This window comes from Durio zibethinus, chromosome 19 (assembly GCF_047325235.1).
Source record: "Durio zibethinus cultivar Kanyao isolate XHJ-2024 chromosome 19, ASM4732523v1, whole genome shotgun sequence".
NCBI lineage: Eukaryota > Viridiplantae > Streptophyta > Magnoliopsida > Malvales > Malvaceae > Durio > Durio zibethinus.
Window position 1 is genome coordinate 1,475,441 of NC_143180.1, and position 16,810 is coordinate 1,492,250.

The following is a 16,810-nucleotide window of genomic DNA, read 5'->3' on the forward strand; positions in this document are numbered from 1 at the left end:
TAAATGAACGAACAAAATGAATATTTTAGTTTTATTTTATAGTAAAAAAATCTCATTACAAGAAAATAAGAGAATTATGTGTGTATGTGTCTATATATATATTTAAAAAAAAAAAAAAGAGTGTGAATTAAGAATGCTTAAGCTTGATGGTTTGAGTGAATGGGATTATTATTATGAATAGCATTTCGGAAGTATATAAAATTCACTGAGATGTGATTTTTTTGAGAGAAATAAGGTAAAGAAATTTGTTCTTTGTGTAATGAAGTTTTAATGGTGTTGTTTTATCATTTCTAATTGAGTTTATACAGCTTCAAAATTAACTTTCTTGGCCAAACCGTGGACATGATAGAAACTGGAATGTCTGCCAAGAAAATTGCAGATGCTGTTGCAATCTACTCTTGTTTTAGTTACCCAAAAAAGAGAAGTAGTTTCAGCAATTTCCTTACCCAAACATGAAAGAGAAACAGAAAAGAAGGAACAAGAATCATCACAACACTGATTAAGCAGCTAGAAACTGTAGTGTAGCAGAATTACTAGTACAATCACAAGGCTGAAACACCAGAAATATTCTGCTTTGACTCTAACCAGAGAAGAAGAACAAGTTGCACTGTAATTGGAAATGATAATGTTGCCTTCAATGTGGTAATCGAGTTGGAAGAAGCTTATCTCTGACAGAACAAAGCTCAGCTGTAACATTAGTCATGTTCATTCGCTCGCTTGGCGATTTAGCAGAACAAGTGACTCCAATACCAAATATTGAAATCAAGCAGTGAAGGAATCTCTCAACTCTCTGCTTGCTGTGATTGACTATTTCTTGAAGAAGAATGGGATCTGTAATCTCAGCCACTCTTTCTGGTAAAGCTAGCTTAACGTAGTTGTGGAGGTTCAAATCCTCTTTAAACATGTCATCGGTCGGCCTCTTCCCAGTAAACATCTCCAACAAAAGGATGCCATAGCTGTACACATCACTACAGGTAGATATCTTATTTCCCAAGCCATATTCTGCAATTTTTATTCATCACAAATTTTCAATCACGGTAAAGGATATCGCATATAATGTATTAAGATGACTGTTTCATACCCGAACTCTTAATCGAGATGATGAGTTAGCTAGGATTAATGTAGAAAGTTACTTTAAGGATTATATCTGACATTGATAGGAATGAATAGAAGTGTGTAATTACCTGGTGCGACGTAACCAATAGTTCCTCTTAATGAGCTTGATAGGCTTGTAGAGTAATTTTGCATATCGGCTGACATGAATTTTGCTAATCCAAAGTCACCTACATGGCCAACCATTTCATCATCAAGTAGAATATTGCTTGGTTTGAGGTCACAATGAACAATTGATGTTTCGCAATGATGATGAAGATACTCCAATGCGCAAGCAACATCAACAGCAACATTCAATCTCTGAGAAAACTCCAACTTCTTTGGTGCTTCCTCTGCTATGTTCGTGCCAACAGATGGATGCAGCCAATCTTCTAGGCTTCCATGCACCATGAACTCATAAACAAGAGCCTTAAAATCATTGCCTTGATAATCAACACTCGAGCAGGCAGTTAATATCTTGACAAGATTTCGATGTCTAACACTCCTCAGGGCCTCACATTCACGTATGAAACTCTTGGATGCTCTGTGGTTCAAACGATTAAGCACCTTGACAGCAAGAAGTGTTCCATTTTCTTCGAGAATTCCTTTATATACAGAACCAAAGCTACCGGCACCTACCAAATTTGCTGATGAAAACCCGTCGGTAGCTTTGAGGATGCTTTGGTAAGATAACCATAAAGGTGAATTTTCCAAATAGTTCGGTGTAGACTGCTTTCTTTTCTTCCTAAACCAAACCAGAACAAGCAAGGAGAAGACCAAAGTTACTCCTATAATTCCAGAAACAATAATAATTTTTATTTTTGGCAAGCTGGTTCTACTCCTCGACGACATTTTACATCTAGGCAAGTGGAACTCAGGTAAGCCTCCACAAAGCTTACTGTTTCCCTGAATGAAAGTCGCACTTGAGTTGCTAAAAACTCCTTCAGTTGGTACAGCACCTTCAAAATCATTATAAGAAAGATTCAAATTTTGCAATGACCCAAAACTCCCCAAAAATTTTGGAATTCCACCTGAGAGGTTGTTGTGAGAAAGTTCTAAAACTGCAAGTCCTCTCAATAAACTCAAAGAGTTAGGAATAGACCCCTGGAAAAAATTGCCCCCTAGAACTAGTTCCTCCAGTCTAATACAACTTCCAAGAGTGCTTGGAAGCACACCTGATAACATGTTCCAAGAAACATCTAATGCACCAAGATCTTTCAAATTTCCTACTTCAGTGGGCAGTACACCAGTCAAATGATTTGAAGAAAAGTCTAGAGCAATGGACAAAGATGAGAGACCAGCTAATAATTCTGGGAGTATAGAACGAATAAGGTTGTTATTAGAAAGATCCAATGAAATCAGACTTTTGCATTTACTAAGACTCGGAGGAATGATGCCCTGAAAATTGTTGTGACCTAAATTCAGATTGATCAACATCGTTAAATTTCCAAAAGAAAGGGGAATACACCCGGACAGAGAATTTTCTCTTACATCGAACACCTTTAGCTTCTGGAGCACTCCGATTATAGGGGGAATGTGACCTGATAATTGATTGTTATTTGTTGTTAGCATTTCCAAGTTGATGAGATTCCCGATCCCAGCTGGAATTCTTCCCCATATTTCATTATTGTTTATGGTAAAAATTTCCAGATTTATTGACAAATTTCTTATACACTCAGGTATTATCCCCCCAAAAGCGTTTTTGTTCATATTCAACACCTGTAGGTCTGTGGCATTGGTCAAGGTGCAAAGAAAGTTCAAGTCATCGGCTCCCCTACTTCCAAGAAGGTTGCCAGCAATGGCAAACCACTGTAGCTTTTCCAGCTTGTCGAAGGAAGGCAAATTTCCGGTAAACTTGTTTAGCACAACTTCAAGTTGTAGGAGATTTGAGGCATTGGATATTGAAGCAGGCAACGTCCCAGTGAGTTGGTTATTACTGACAGCAAGTATTTCAAGAGAGGGTATGGTGAATCCTAGGTCCCAAGGAAGAGTACCTTGAATTCGGTTTGAGCCAATATCAAGAGTTTCTAGATTGGAGAGATTGAAAAGAGAGGAAGGAACAAGACCAGAAAGTTCATTTTCTGCCACAGAAAAAAATGTAAGATTTGAGAGTTGGTCAAGAGTTTCAGGAATAGCACTACTCAATCTGTTTTGAGCGAGAGAAAGTATCTCCAAAGATGTTAGGTTACCAAAAGAAAGCGGGATACTACCGCTTAAACTGTTGTGGTATAAAGATACTACCTTTAGGTTTGACAAGCTGCCAATAACGACAGGAATTTCTCCAACTAGTTGGTTGTTTGAAAGCTGAATAACTCGAAGTTTAAAGCAACCTGAAATATTGGAAGGAATTTCACCAACTATGGAGTTGTTGGAAAGTTTCAACTCTTGCAATCTGCGCAAACGGCCAACTTCTTGTGGGATTTCATGGCTGAAGCTATTGTTTTGAAGATTTAACACTTTTAGAAAGCTCAAGTTTCCAATAAATGGTGAGATCGGCCCCACGAGTTTCCATGATTGCAAGTCTAACTCGATTACTCTCTGACGTCGGCGACTGCATGCAATTCCAGGCCAATGGCAGAAATGGACTGAGTTATTCCACAAATGCATGACGCCAAGCTGATCACTACTGATCTTGGCTTTGAACTCCAGCAAAGCTTGTTTATCCGTTTCATTTCCACCAACTCCAAAGCTTGCTATACCTAATAAGTTAGCAATTTGCAGGTTGAAACAAAACGGAAGGATTAATAAACAACAATGAAAAGGGGGAAAGAAACCGAGACACATATGGTTGGGAATCCCATCAAGCAGAATACAATGCCCATCATTGAGTGTAGGTTTTAATTGGCAGGGCTTGGTTCATTAACAATAACTCAAAAGCCTTTTTTTTTAGCATTATGATCTGTAAAAGATCATTAATTTCAAATCTCAATCTCTTGACATTATGGGGTAATTTCTACTCTTGAATAATTGATCGTTTGCAAAGAAAATTATTTTGATCCAAAAATAAAAGAAAAAAAAGGATTTGTTTGGCTAGAATTATAACAAGCAAAGCTTCTAACTATCTAGTGAAAATCTATCAGATTAATTAAAGTTTGGATGATAAATTCATATGGAATCCTTTACCTTTGTTTGGTGATTGCAATTCTAACTTGGTCATCACTCTTTGGTGTCGGCGATTGCATGTAACACCATGCCATTGGCAAAAATGAACACCATTCCGATCACCATCACCGGTAATATTCTTGGTCTTGAACTGATCAAGTAAGGTTGTACCAAGTGATTTAGGAGCTTGTGAAGTAAAGCTCAACAGGAGAGTCAGAGCTAACGCAAGTGCCCAAGACGCTTCCAAATGCACGACCGTTAACCCCATCAAGCACATAATTCTCACGAATATGTAAGGTTTTCTTGTATATATTTGGCACCAGTTGGCTCATAAAACTTGAACTAAGATTCAAAATAATATATAGAATAACTTTTAAAACTCTGGTTTTTCATAATTGTCAAAGATATATACACCAACAAGCATTCTCTTATTATACAAATAGCTAGGATTTTTAATTTTGCTACCGAGTGCTCTAACTACACTTTTTTTAAGGTTAAATAAAAATCCTATTAATAATTAATTTAAGAGTTTCAATTTTTTTTAAAAATATTTACTTTATATAGTGATTTTAAAAAACTCTCTAGGGTATTCCTTAGCAAAATTCTTATTTAAAAAAAATATACATTCCCCACTTTTGTCCTAATCATTTATACTTCTTAACATTATTAGATAAATTCATTTAAATTAATTCATAAATTAGATATTAAAGTCAAACAGATAACTTCTCCTGTGGTTCAAACTATCGATATCTCATTTATTTCTGTTACTATATATCAATGGTTTTCAACCAGTTGTTTTCCTTCTTATTAATTGATATACTTAAAATGAGAACACAAGTCAACAGTCAACACCACATGCCATTTGTGTTACAAAGTCAAGCATGTGTTGTCGATCTCTAGTTTTCATTGACAAATGGACAGTTATGGTTGGCTAGCTAAGTTAGAGTTCCAAAATTTTGTTTACCTGCAAAGCCTTACGGTTTATCTAAAGTCACTTTTTATTATGTTTTAGTTTGTTATTAAATGAAATGTGTATTTTTCTCTCTTGCTACAAGCCTATAACTACTAATTACTACTAATATTTTTGTTAAGCTTTTGAAATATTATTAATTAAGTTTTACAAGTTTTACTATTCATAATTTATTGTATTTAGCACGATATAAATATATTATATAAAGGAAATCAGGATTTAAGGAAAAATTGAGAAAATAAATTTGTAAGTCATGGGATGAAATTTCAATTAATCTTACTAGAATTGTAAATTATTTGAGTTAAACTTCATATTCATTATATATATATATATATATTAATTCAATATTATGTTTGTTACTATATATTACAATTCATTGAGTTCTACTATTTAGTTTAATTCTGATAATATTTTTTTTTTGTTACTTTAAAAGTTTTATTATAACTATTAATGTAACAATTTGTGTTACTTTATTGAAAACATGTGCTACATCCCAATTGAAAATTCATGTTTCATTTTGTTCTATCTCAAAAGTATTTATGTTGTCTTTCTCTTTTTTAAAACCACAAAATTCTTTCTTTTTTCTACTCTCTTTATATTATAAATTTTTTCTCTCTATAAAATATTAGTCAGAACGTTTTTCTTAATGTTCATGCAAAACCAAAAGTAATATAGAATTTGAGACAAATAAGCTATCCCATAATAAATCTTTTTTATCTTAAACATACATATATTAATTAAGAACATTAAAATGATCAAATACTAAGTTAGCTATACATATAGATCTAATAATTTAAAATATGATACGATAATATGATATAAAAATGATATGAATAAAGAATATGAAGACAACACGATTTAAAATTTTTAAAAAAATTATAAATGGGTTTAATAAAACAAAAAAAAAATATTTATATTTTTTTGTTGACATGAACTTTGACACATGATTTTTAAGTAAAACACAATACAAATACAGTATTTTTTATGATACAGTAACACAAATTGTTAAGTTTATATACATATATGTAATTTTTCAAACTTTTATCATCTTTGAAAACAGTACTACTTTCTATTTTTTCTTAATTAGTGTAATTAAATCTAGTTACATTACTAATTTTTTACTATTAATAATTAAAATTTTAGTGGTTATTATGTGGCATAAAACGGTGACAACCAAATGGATTTGATTAAATTATTTTAAGTTGTGTCACTCTAATTAATATCATATTATTAGATTTGAATTTTCTCTTCAATATTTAAAATTTTAATTCTTATCAAATTGTATTTATTTCATGTCAAATAAATATAAAACATAAAAATTATTGTATCATAATTATGTCGATACATCAAACGAAATGATTTTTACCAAATTTATGTATGATTTTTGTTAAAATTTTAAATTATTCTAAAGCATGTCACTTTTATATTTTTATTATTTTTATATCGTATCATTATATTGTATTTAAAATTATCAAGTCTGACTTTTATTTTATTAGTAACATTGTACATTGACACCAATTGCAATCTATTAATAAAATATTTAATTTTAATTTTAGCTATCAAAATTTAATTCTTGATAGTCTAAAAAAAATTGAATGCATTATTAGTCATTATTAAAAAAAATGTACAACTATCTACATACCTTTCTCTGTAGTCAATTTACTTTCGATTTCATTATATTTATTTTGCCTTATCCTACAAGTTCAGCCAAGTATATGTTAACCATTGCAGGGGGCAGGCAAGGGGATTGCGGTTACTAAATACTCCTTATTAATTAATCTCTGACTGTCCGTTTAATTTCATGCGACAATAGTTTCTTACTAAAATTAAAACTTTCGATTTTTTTTTCACCAAGAAATTAAGGGGCAATTTACCACTGTTTTCAAATCTGTTATTTAACGTTCACCGGACCAGTGAACCATATTTTATCTAGGGTTTACTTCAAGTCTCTGCATCCAATGCCCCACTTAGGGCCCACAAACATGGCTATATGGTCTTTCATCCTCAATAACATCCAGAGTTCAAAGACTATTCTAAGAGTTGCAGGGACTATCTTTGGGTCAATGATTCTCACCGGGATTTTTCTAAAAATATTTTCCAAGTCTCTCTGCTATCGTTTGCTCAGGATCAGCCGTTTGCTTCACGGTATTTGAAAAATATTTTCGGTAATCTCTGTCAGCCATAATCCAATTAAGTGGCCTAAGCAAGCCCTACAATTTCAGTCAAATACGTAACGATCTGATCCTGCAGTACAAGGGCGAACCCACCTCATCAATCCTCTGCTTGTCAATGGTTTTGTTGTCATGTGTGGCTCTATTTTTCTTCGATTCACAAAAGGAATTTTAAATCAGATTTGCCAAATTTCTGTTGATTTTTTTTTTTCTGGAGGAACGAACTAGTTCAACGACTTGCTTCATGGGACAATCAGCTTTGTCTCTAGCGTTTACTTCAAGGTCGTGCTTCCATCGATTTCTCGTCAGTATCAGCCTCCTACAGTGCTAACTGTGGTAATTTTTTTTGTAGAAATTACAATGATTTACTCGTCTTACTTAAATAATAAAGTTTTGCAAATTCAAATTAGATTCTTTGACACTTATAATTCCACTTTCAATTAGATTTCGACTTAAAAAAAACTATTATTTTATTTTAAGTAATTAATGTAAAATTAATTTGTGATTGAAAATTTCAATAATTTTAAATTAAATAAAAAGATAATTACTGAAAATCAATTAAAAGTAAAATAATTATGCTACATGAGGTATTTTACCGGTAAAGCCTGTGCAATTAACTCTGGTAGCTTAGTTAATTGTAGATAAAATAAGTATTTTCATTAGTTCCAAAACGTAACAAAAGAAATACAGTTGGATTAAAAAAGAAAAAAAAAAAAAGGTTTCCAACCAAAACTTCTATAATATTGCACTTAGTTCTTCTTCGTAAACCAAACAATTCCAAAATTCAAACTAATCAAAAAGCAAATTAAAAGTATAATTGTGAAGTGGATTTCTTTTAACAACAAAAGACTACTTGCATCAATTTTTAATTTTTAAATTTATTGTGTAATCAATGTGATGGATGAATGTCAGAATATGGCTTGGGAAGTGAGATGTCAACAAAACCTTCTATGACATTCTCTTGCTAGAAATGTTTACAGAGAGGAGACCTGCTGATGAACTGTTTAAAGAGGGTTTAAGCCTTCACAACTTTGTTAAGGCAGCTTTGCATGAACAAGTGAAAGAGATTATAGATCCAATTCTACTCTAAGAGAGAGGTAGAAATCTTATAACAAATTTATTTAAAATTGATTAGATATTACTTAATGGACAAGAAAAGTTACAAAAGAAAAATTCTAAGAGAAAATAGATTATTGATAGGCAAATATGTATACTTATAAATAAGTAAAGTCTCTATAAGGTTAGGTATAAAAAACATATTTAAGAGGGTTGTAGGGTTTTATAGAATAAATACCCCATAAGACAATAAGATATTAACGTTCTTATGGGTGTGTATGTTTGAGTGAACTAGATGAGACTGAAAAGATCCACATAAGTATGATGGTGTGAATGTTTGTAAGTGGACTACAGGAGATTGAGATGGTCCACATAGGTATAAATACATGAGTGTATATGGGTATGTGTTTGTTTGGGTTGAGAATATTCTATAGGATTAGAAGAGATTGAGAGGGTCTTATGAGTATTAATTGTTGAGTGAGGTTGATATGATTTGTATATTTGTAATTCTCTACAACTATTGGATCTTATTTCTCATTCGTAGATGTAGGTCGATTAGACCTAACCACATTAAATTATTATCTCGTGTGATTGATTGATTATTTAATTTTGCTTCCGTTGGCTTAGATGTTTAATTGATTTAGGGCTTTTTACTAAACAAGTGGTATTAGAGCTGAATGTTCAACATATGAAAAGAGGTAAGCCTAAAAGAACTCGATTCAAGGGAAGAGTTTGAGTTTATATTTTGAAGATCGATTTATATGAAACGTAAAGACACATGAAAGAAGATGATTGTGAACTTCCATTACAGGTGGAGCTAAGCATGTCTAGCATGAAGACATATGATTTGATGAAATTTGAGTTAAAGTGAAGATTGTTGGGAATAGTGACTTAAATCCCATAATAGATTTGTTTGAAATTGGTTATATTTTACTTGATGGACAAGAAGACTTGCAGAAGAAGAATTCTAAGAAAAAAGAGATTCTTAATAGGTAAATTTGACTTACAAAAGAAGAATTTTAAGAGCAAAATGATTCTTGATAAAAAAAGTGTGTATACTTATAAATAGGTAAAGTCTCTATAGGGTTAAATATGAGAAAAAAATGTAAAAAATTTATAGAATTTTATGAGATAAACACTTTATAGGACTACAGAATATTAGCATCTTTATGGTATGTTTGTTTGAATGGACTAGAAGAGACTGAAAGGGTCTACATAGGCATGATGGTGTGAATGTTTGTGAGTTGATTAGAGGAGATTGAGATGGTCCACATAGGTATCGATGCATCAATGTATATGGGTATGTGTTTATTTGGGTTGAGAACACTCCATAGGATTAGAGAAGATTGAGAGAGTCTTATGAGTATTGATTGTTGAGTGAGTTTAATTTGATTTATATATTTGTAATTCTCTACAACTAGTAAATCTTTTTTTTCATCTGTGGACATAAGTCGGTTGGGCCCAATCACGTTAAATTATTGTCTCTTGTGTGATTGATTGATTAATTGTTTAATTTTACTTCTGTTGGCTTGGATGTTTAATTGATTTAGGGCTTTTTGCCTAACAAAGTAATCACAAATAGTAGTTGATTGGAACCAACTTGGGATATAATAGGCATTTCTAATACTTGAATCCAATTCTTGAAATAAGAGTCACTTGTTCTACTAAATCTCCAAGAGAACAATTGGACATGAGTGATGTTGCTGCCAAGCTTTGTTCTATTAGGGACAAGCTTCATCCAATTCGAGTGCATCATTTGGACAAAACTTTATATGTAGCTCAATGATCTGGTTTGCATAATTTGTCAAAATAAATTTTTTTTTGGGTAAATTTTATGTGATTCAGTGATTGTTTAGAAATTTACTTGTTTTCATATATGTTGCAGGTACCTAATTTGCCATACTAGACTTGTGAGCATAAGGTCATGCAAGGTACTATATTAAATATTGATTTTTCTACAAGCACTTTTCACACTAATCTTGACCAGATGACACAAAGAGGATATAATATCATACACTAATATAATATACTAGTAATATGGCATTACTGTAAGTTTAAAATTTTTTCTCTTGTCACTAGCAAATAAGTCATAATTTTTAAAATGTGTTTAAAAAGTTGAATATATAATTAAGAATAATAAAAATATAAAAATGATAATAACTACATTAAGTTTATGATTCTTTTTTAAAAATTGTATAATTAAGTTATAAAACTCTTAGTCATTTAATAAACATAATAATTTTTCTAACATATCAACATATCAATTGGTACTTCACATAAAAACGCAATAACATTCATTTATAGTCCTTTCTTACTAATAGATAGTGATCAAGATTAGAATAAACACATGAAAACAATTCTATTTTGCTATTAGTAAACTCATTTAGTACTCTCCATCATATTTCTATTGCAAAGAATATTATAGCATTAAATATTTAAACTAATTATCAATGATTAATATATCAGAAGTTGTAAATGGAGAAGTTAAGAATATTAAAGGCAGCAAAGCAAGCATGAAAATATTTCAAATCTAACAGAATAAGTGATAGAAAACATTAGATGTAAAGATTACACTTACATCTTTAAAGTGTAAAATTCAATCACAACTAAACCATTCTAACCACTTCCCTTGATTTGCAACATAATCCTAATCATAAAAACATGAATCAACAACCATTAAAAAAAAAAACAAAAGATACAAAATTTCAAATTAAAAATTAAAAATTTCAAACTATAAAAAAAATAGAAAGATTAGATAAAGAATCAAAATATTATTATGTATAATAAAATAACAAAGGTCATCCATGTGTAACCTATTCATTTATAAATTTATAAATGAATATTGAATTTGTATATGTTGGGTAATCCAAAAATATATTTTGTCTTTTGTCTCTTAGTATGACTAAGTTCTAACCCTACCGATGGGGGTTAATTATTGGTCATGTCGACATGTATTTTGTGATATCGATGCCAGTTTTGAATTATACCATTGGTTGACAATTGTAATTTTTATTCACCATGCCATCGATAATACACTTTTGTTTCATTGCACTAAAAGGGTTACTGTAATTTTTGTTTTGTCCCATTATACTAATAGGTTAATTATGATTGTTAGTGCAATAATCTAGTTGCTTTTGATATATTTTTGTCTCATCGCAAAAGAGAAAAATTTTTGATTCTACCCTATACCACAGGGGTTAAATGTGGTTGTACTATATTGCGGGAGACTAAATGAATTTATAATTTTGTAATATTTGATTCCATTTTGTGATCTAAGAATCTATTTTTGAGAATATATTTATGAATACAAGATTACCCAAAATATTTTGAATCATTTAGTTAATGGTTTTGACCTAAATGTTTTGTGACATCCTTAATCCAATTGAGGGGATATCGGTTACTTGCTTAGTTATTGTACTCATTTATTTATTTTTCTTTACTTTTTTAGATTTTGGTGTTTGTGTCTTAGAACACTTTTTCTTGACAACTAAGTGGATTAGCAAGATTAGTATCTGTCTTTAGTTTCGTATTGCTTTCGAAGTGAGTATTTTATTATTGATTCTAAAAGATTTGCTAGTAAGAATTTTAATATATTCGACCAACTTGTAAAGGGTATAATTTTGTAGACTTAAGATTCTGTAGAGTATTATTTTTGAGACTATTGGAGATTTTGATTTAGTTTGGTATTTGTTACCTTGCTTGCTTGTGAGATTCATTTTATAAGTATGTTGCGTTTTTACGTCCTAAATTTTCAGGATTGGGGTGTGACAATAACAACATAAAAATGATAATAACCACATTAAGTTTATGATTCTTTTTTTAAAAATTGTATAATTAAGTTATAAAACTATTAACTATTCAATAAGCATAATAATTCTTCCAACGTATCAACATATTGATTGGTACTTCACATAAAAATGCAATAACATTTATTTATGGTCCTTGTTTACTAGTAGATGGTGATCAAGATTAGAGTAAACACATGAAAAATAATTCTATTTTGCTATTAGTAAACTCATTTAGTACTCACCATCGTATTTCTATTGCAAAGAACATTATAGTATTAAAAATTTAAACTAATTATCAATGATTAATAAATTAAAAGTTGTAAATGGAGAAATTAAGAATATTAAAGGCACTAAAGCAAGTATGAAAACATTTCAACCTAATAGAATAAATGATAGAATACATTAGATGTAAAGATTACACCTACATCTTTAGAGCGTAAAATTTGATCATAACTAAACCATTTTGACCACTTCCCATGATTTGCAACATCATCTTGATCATAAGAACATGAATCAACAACCATTAAAAAAAACAAATGATAAAAATTTCAAATTAAAAATTTTAAACTATAAAAAAATATAAAAAGATTAGATAAAAAATCAAATTATTTATATGTATAATAAAATAACAAAGGTTATCCATGTGTCACATATTCATTTTCCCTTTTAGCATCAAGCTTTATTTGATAAAAAAAAAATTATACATGTATAAAATTATAAGCTGAAATGCTAACAAATCAAAAATTTCAAAACATAAAAAATATAAAAAAAATGAGATAAATAATCAAAATCTTTAAATTAATCTATTATATGCATGCCTTTTTTTTTTCATGTTATATTGAAATCAAATACACTTTTTCTCCCGTTTGAAGAAAAAATAGCTTGAAAATAAACCTATGAATGTAAAAGGACATACAAAGTAAAACATGGCAAAACTTACACATTCTTTGAATTCTAAATGCAAATTCTTAAATCCATATATGTATTGACATGCATTTATACCAACTTTTGCTAAGTTACATGTTCAACCAAGGACTTTAAATCTTTTTCAGAGGCTAAACATTGCCATTGATGTTGCATCTGCATTGGATTATCTTCATCATCATTCACAACCATTGATAGTTCATTATGACTTGAAACCAAATAATTGTTGAAAAATCAATATGTACATGCAGAACCTACATATAAAATAGCAAACTTAAATCAAGAATAAAAACACATACAAATATATTTGTTTCAGCCTAACTCAAAATGGCTTATTCCAAACTTAATTTACTAATAAATAAATATTTACAACTGTAAGATTTTTGAAATGAGAAAAATCTTCAAAAATTCTTTGCTCAAAACTTAACCCAAAACCCAATTACACCCTTTTAATAGCCTATTCACTTAGCTATTCTCTTGGTGTTTAACTATCTGAGATTACTAAACCAAAACTAAAGCATTTTATTTATAAGGATGAAAACCTTTATATCTTTACTAAACTCCTGATGTGAGATACAAGACAAACTCAAACTCACTCAACTTTTAATGTGGTATTATGAGATTCAAGATAAATCCCAATAAATCCTCTCTTGACTTGAATCTCCAAACACTTCAACAATATTTGCAAAGCTCACATCCTTGCCTTTTTTTTTCCTCATCATAGGAATCCCAGTAATTGAACCTCCATCAAGCATGTATAAGTGATTTTTGACCTTATTCCTTTATAGAATCACACTATCATTCTTATGCACTTTCAACAAATCATTACATAATAGTATATGTACCTTCTAAAAGTTAACTCACTAAAAGCAATCAAATTATAGCTACAACTTGGTACACATCTTACATGACGAAGCATACCAATAACACGATTATGAGATCTAAGGTAAACACTCCTAATACTTTGAATTTGCACTTTTTCGTTGTTGGGAACTATAATATCCTTATACTTTTTATTCTCTTTTAAATTCACAAAGCAACTCCTATCATTACATACATAGACTTTAGCAATTGAATCTAAAATCCAACTTTTATCATCTTTTACAGTCTAATCTCATCCATACAAGTTGTCAAAATGACATCATCATCAAACACAATAGTAATAGTATCATTTTTTTCTTTATCTTATTTCTTCTCTTCATTTGCCCTTTTAAAAGTAGCATATCCTTTCTCAACCTCTTGCAGCGCATTTAGATGTCTTTTTTCACTACAATAATAGCATTCTATGTCACTATAATCTTTGTCTCTTGACTTGAATCTTTTTCTTAATCTATCAATCCTTTTTTAAATCCTCATTTGATTAAAATCCTCTACAGTTAGTGTATTCCCTCCAAATGATGAGTTTTGTGTTCTTATAGACCTTTTGTTCTCACACAACAAGATAGTCATATCATCCAATTTCAAAGTAGATTTACCCAACAATAAAGTCTGAACTAAAGGCCTATAAGACTTGAGCGAATATGACAACAAAATTAAAACATTCTCTTTATCTTCTAACTCATCAATAGAAACTATAAACAATTGAGAAACCAATCTATTAAACTCTTTTAGATGATTATAAAGACTCGTACCTTCTTTTATCTTTAAAGAATATAGATACATCTTCAAACGTAATCTATTAGTCAATGATTTTGATACATAAATACCCTTAAGCTTATCTCACAAATTTTTTGAAGTACTTTTAGTCAACACACTATACCTTACCTTTGAGGCTAGCATCAATCTAATAGTATAAACATCTTTTTTTTTTTAATTTTAGTTCAATTACTATTAGACATTCCCCTAGGCTTACTACTCTTTAATGCCTAATTCAACCTTTGTTGTACTAACAGGTCTTGAATCGTACTTTATCATAACATAAAATTACTTTTTTCATCAAATAACATAATTTTAAACTTGGATATAGATATATTGGATATACCTTCTTTAGACATCTTGAAATACTAGCTTTACGATTTCTTAGGCCTGCCTCTTCTTCCCATGAACCTTAAACCTCATTCTGATATCACTTATAGAGAAATCAACACGCACACATAGAACCCACACACAAAATAGTAAGCTCAAATCAAGAATAAAAATACACACAAATATATTTGTTTTAGCCTAACTCAAAATTTCTTACTCTAAACCTAATCTACTAACAAATAAATCTTTACAACTGTAAGACTTTTGGAATAAAAAAAGTCACTAAAAACTCTTTACTCAAAACTTAACCTAAAACCTAATTACACCCTTTTAATAGCCTACTCACTTAGCTATTCTCTTGGTGTCTAACTATCTAGGATTATCAAACCAAAACTAACGCATCTTATTTATAAGATTGAAACCCCTTATACCTTTACTAAACTCTCAATGTGAGATATAAAACAAACTCAAACTCACTTAACTTTCGATATGGTATTATGAGATTCAAGGCAAATCCCAACAGTAATGTCCTTATTAATAATGGCATGATTGCACATGTTGGTGACTTTCGCTTTGTAACACCCCAATCTCATATTAGAATAATTTGAAGTTCTACTATGATATATATGTAAAAGCTTAAACTCACATCTATGAGGTACCTTTTGTGGAATAAAATCATGAGACCTTTAGATCAAAGAGGACAATATCTTACAGGTTAGGTACGAATCTCTACAAATGATATTAAAGCGATATTCAGTCTTAATGGGAGTTAAGTGCTACATGTGGGAGCCACCTCTAAAATTCTGCTAGAGCTAAGTGTTACATGATGGAAGCCACCTCTAGAATCCCCACGTCTAGTGTGATCCTATGATTTGTGTGTATTTTATGTTGGGCTTGCCCAATGTTTGGTGTGATTCAATGAATCTGTGTGTTTTGTGTTGGGCTTGATAGGAACATCAAGCTTTAATGGAGGAGTTTATGATACCTCAATCCTAAATCGAGATATTTTGAGGATCTGTCATGATATATAAGTAAGACTTAATCCCAAATTTGTAAGATGCCTTTTGTGGGATAAAACCATGACATATTTGGGTTAAAGTGGATAATATCTCACAGGTTGGGTGCGAGTCTCCACAAATGGTATCAGAGTGGTCACTAGTCGGATAGGAGCTAAATGCTACGCCATGGGAGCCACTTCTAAAATTTTGTGAGAGTTAAGTGCTACACAGTGGGAGCTATCTTTAGAATCCCAACGTTTGATGTGACCTTATGATCTATGTATGCTTTTTGTTGGGCTTGTCAAACATTTGGTGTGATTTGATGGATCTATGTGCTTTTTATTGGGCTTGATGGAGACATTAAGCTTTAATAGAGAGAGTTTGTAACATCGCAATCCCACATTGGAATGCTTTGAGGATCTGCTATAATATATATGTAGAAGCTTAAACTCAAATTTATGAAATACTTTTTGTGGGATACCAGACATACCTTCTTCAGACATCTTCAAACACTACTTCACGATCTCTTGGACCCACGAACCTCGAACCTCGAACCTCGCTCTGATACCACTTGTTGGAAAAAACAATAATACCCACGCGCAGCAACCACACACAAAATAACAAGCTCAAATCAAGAATAAGAAAACACAAATATATTTGGTTCAGCCCAACTCAAAATGGCCTACTCCAAATCTAATCCACTATCAAATAAATCTTTACAATTGTGAGACTTTTAGAATGAGA

The 16,810-nt window shown here is 30.8% G+C and overlaps 1 protein-coding gene across 1 annotated transcript; it reads right to left on the reverse strand.

Annotated features, from left to right (window-relative positions):
- Window positions 1–359: 359 nt before the first annotated feature.
- LOC111309470 (putative receptor-like protein kinase At3g47110) lies at window positions 360–4,574 on the reverse strand. The gene is made up of 3 exons (XM_022908517.2): window positions 4,216–4,574; window positions 1,185–3,791; window positions 360–1,002 (listed from the first exon to the last, which is right to left on the reverse strand). The coding sequence occupies exons 1-3, from the start codon at window positions 4,469–4,471 to the stop codon at window positions 635–637; spliced, it is 3,231 nt and encodes a 1,076-aa protein (XP_022764252.2). The 5' UTR covers window positions 4,472–4,574; the 3' UTR covers window positions 360–634.
- Window positions 4,575–16,810: the final 12,236 nt, after the last annotated feature.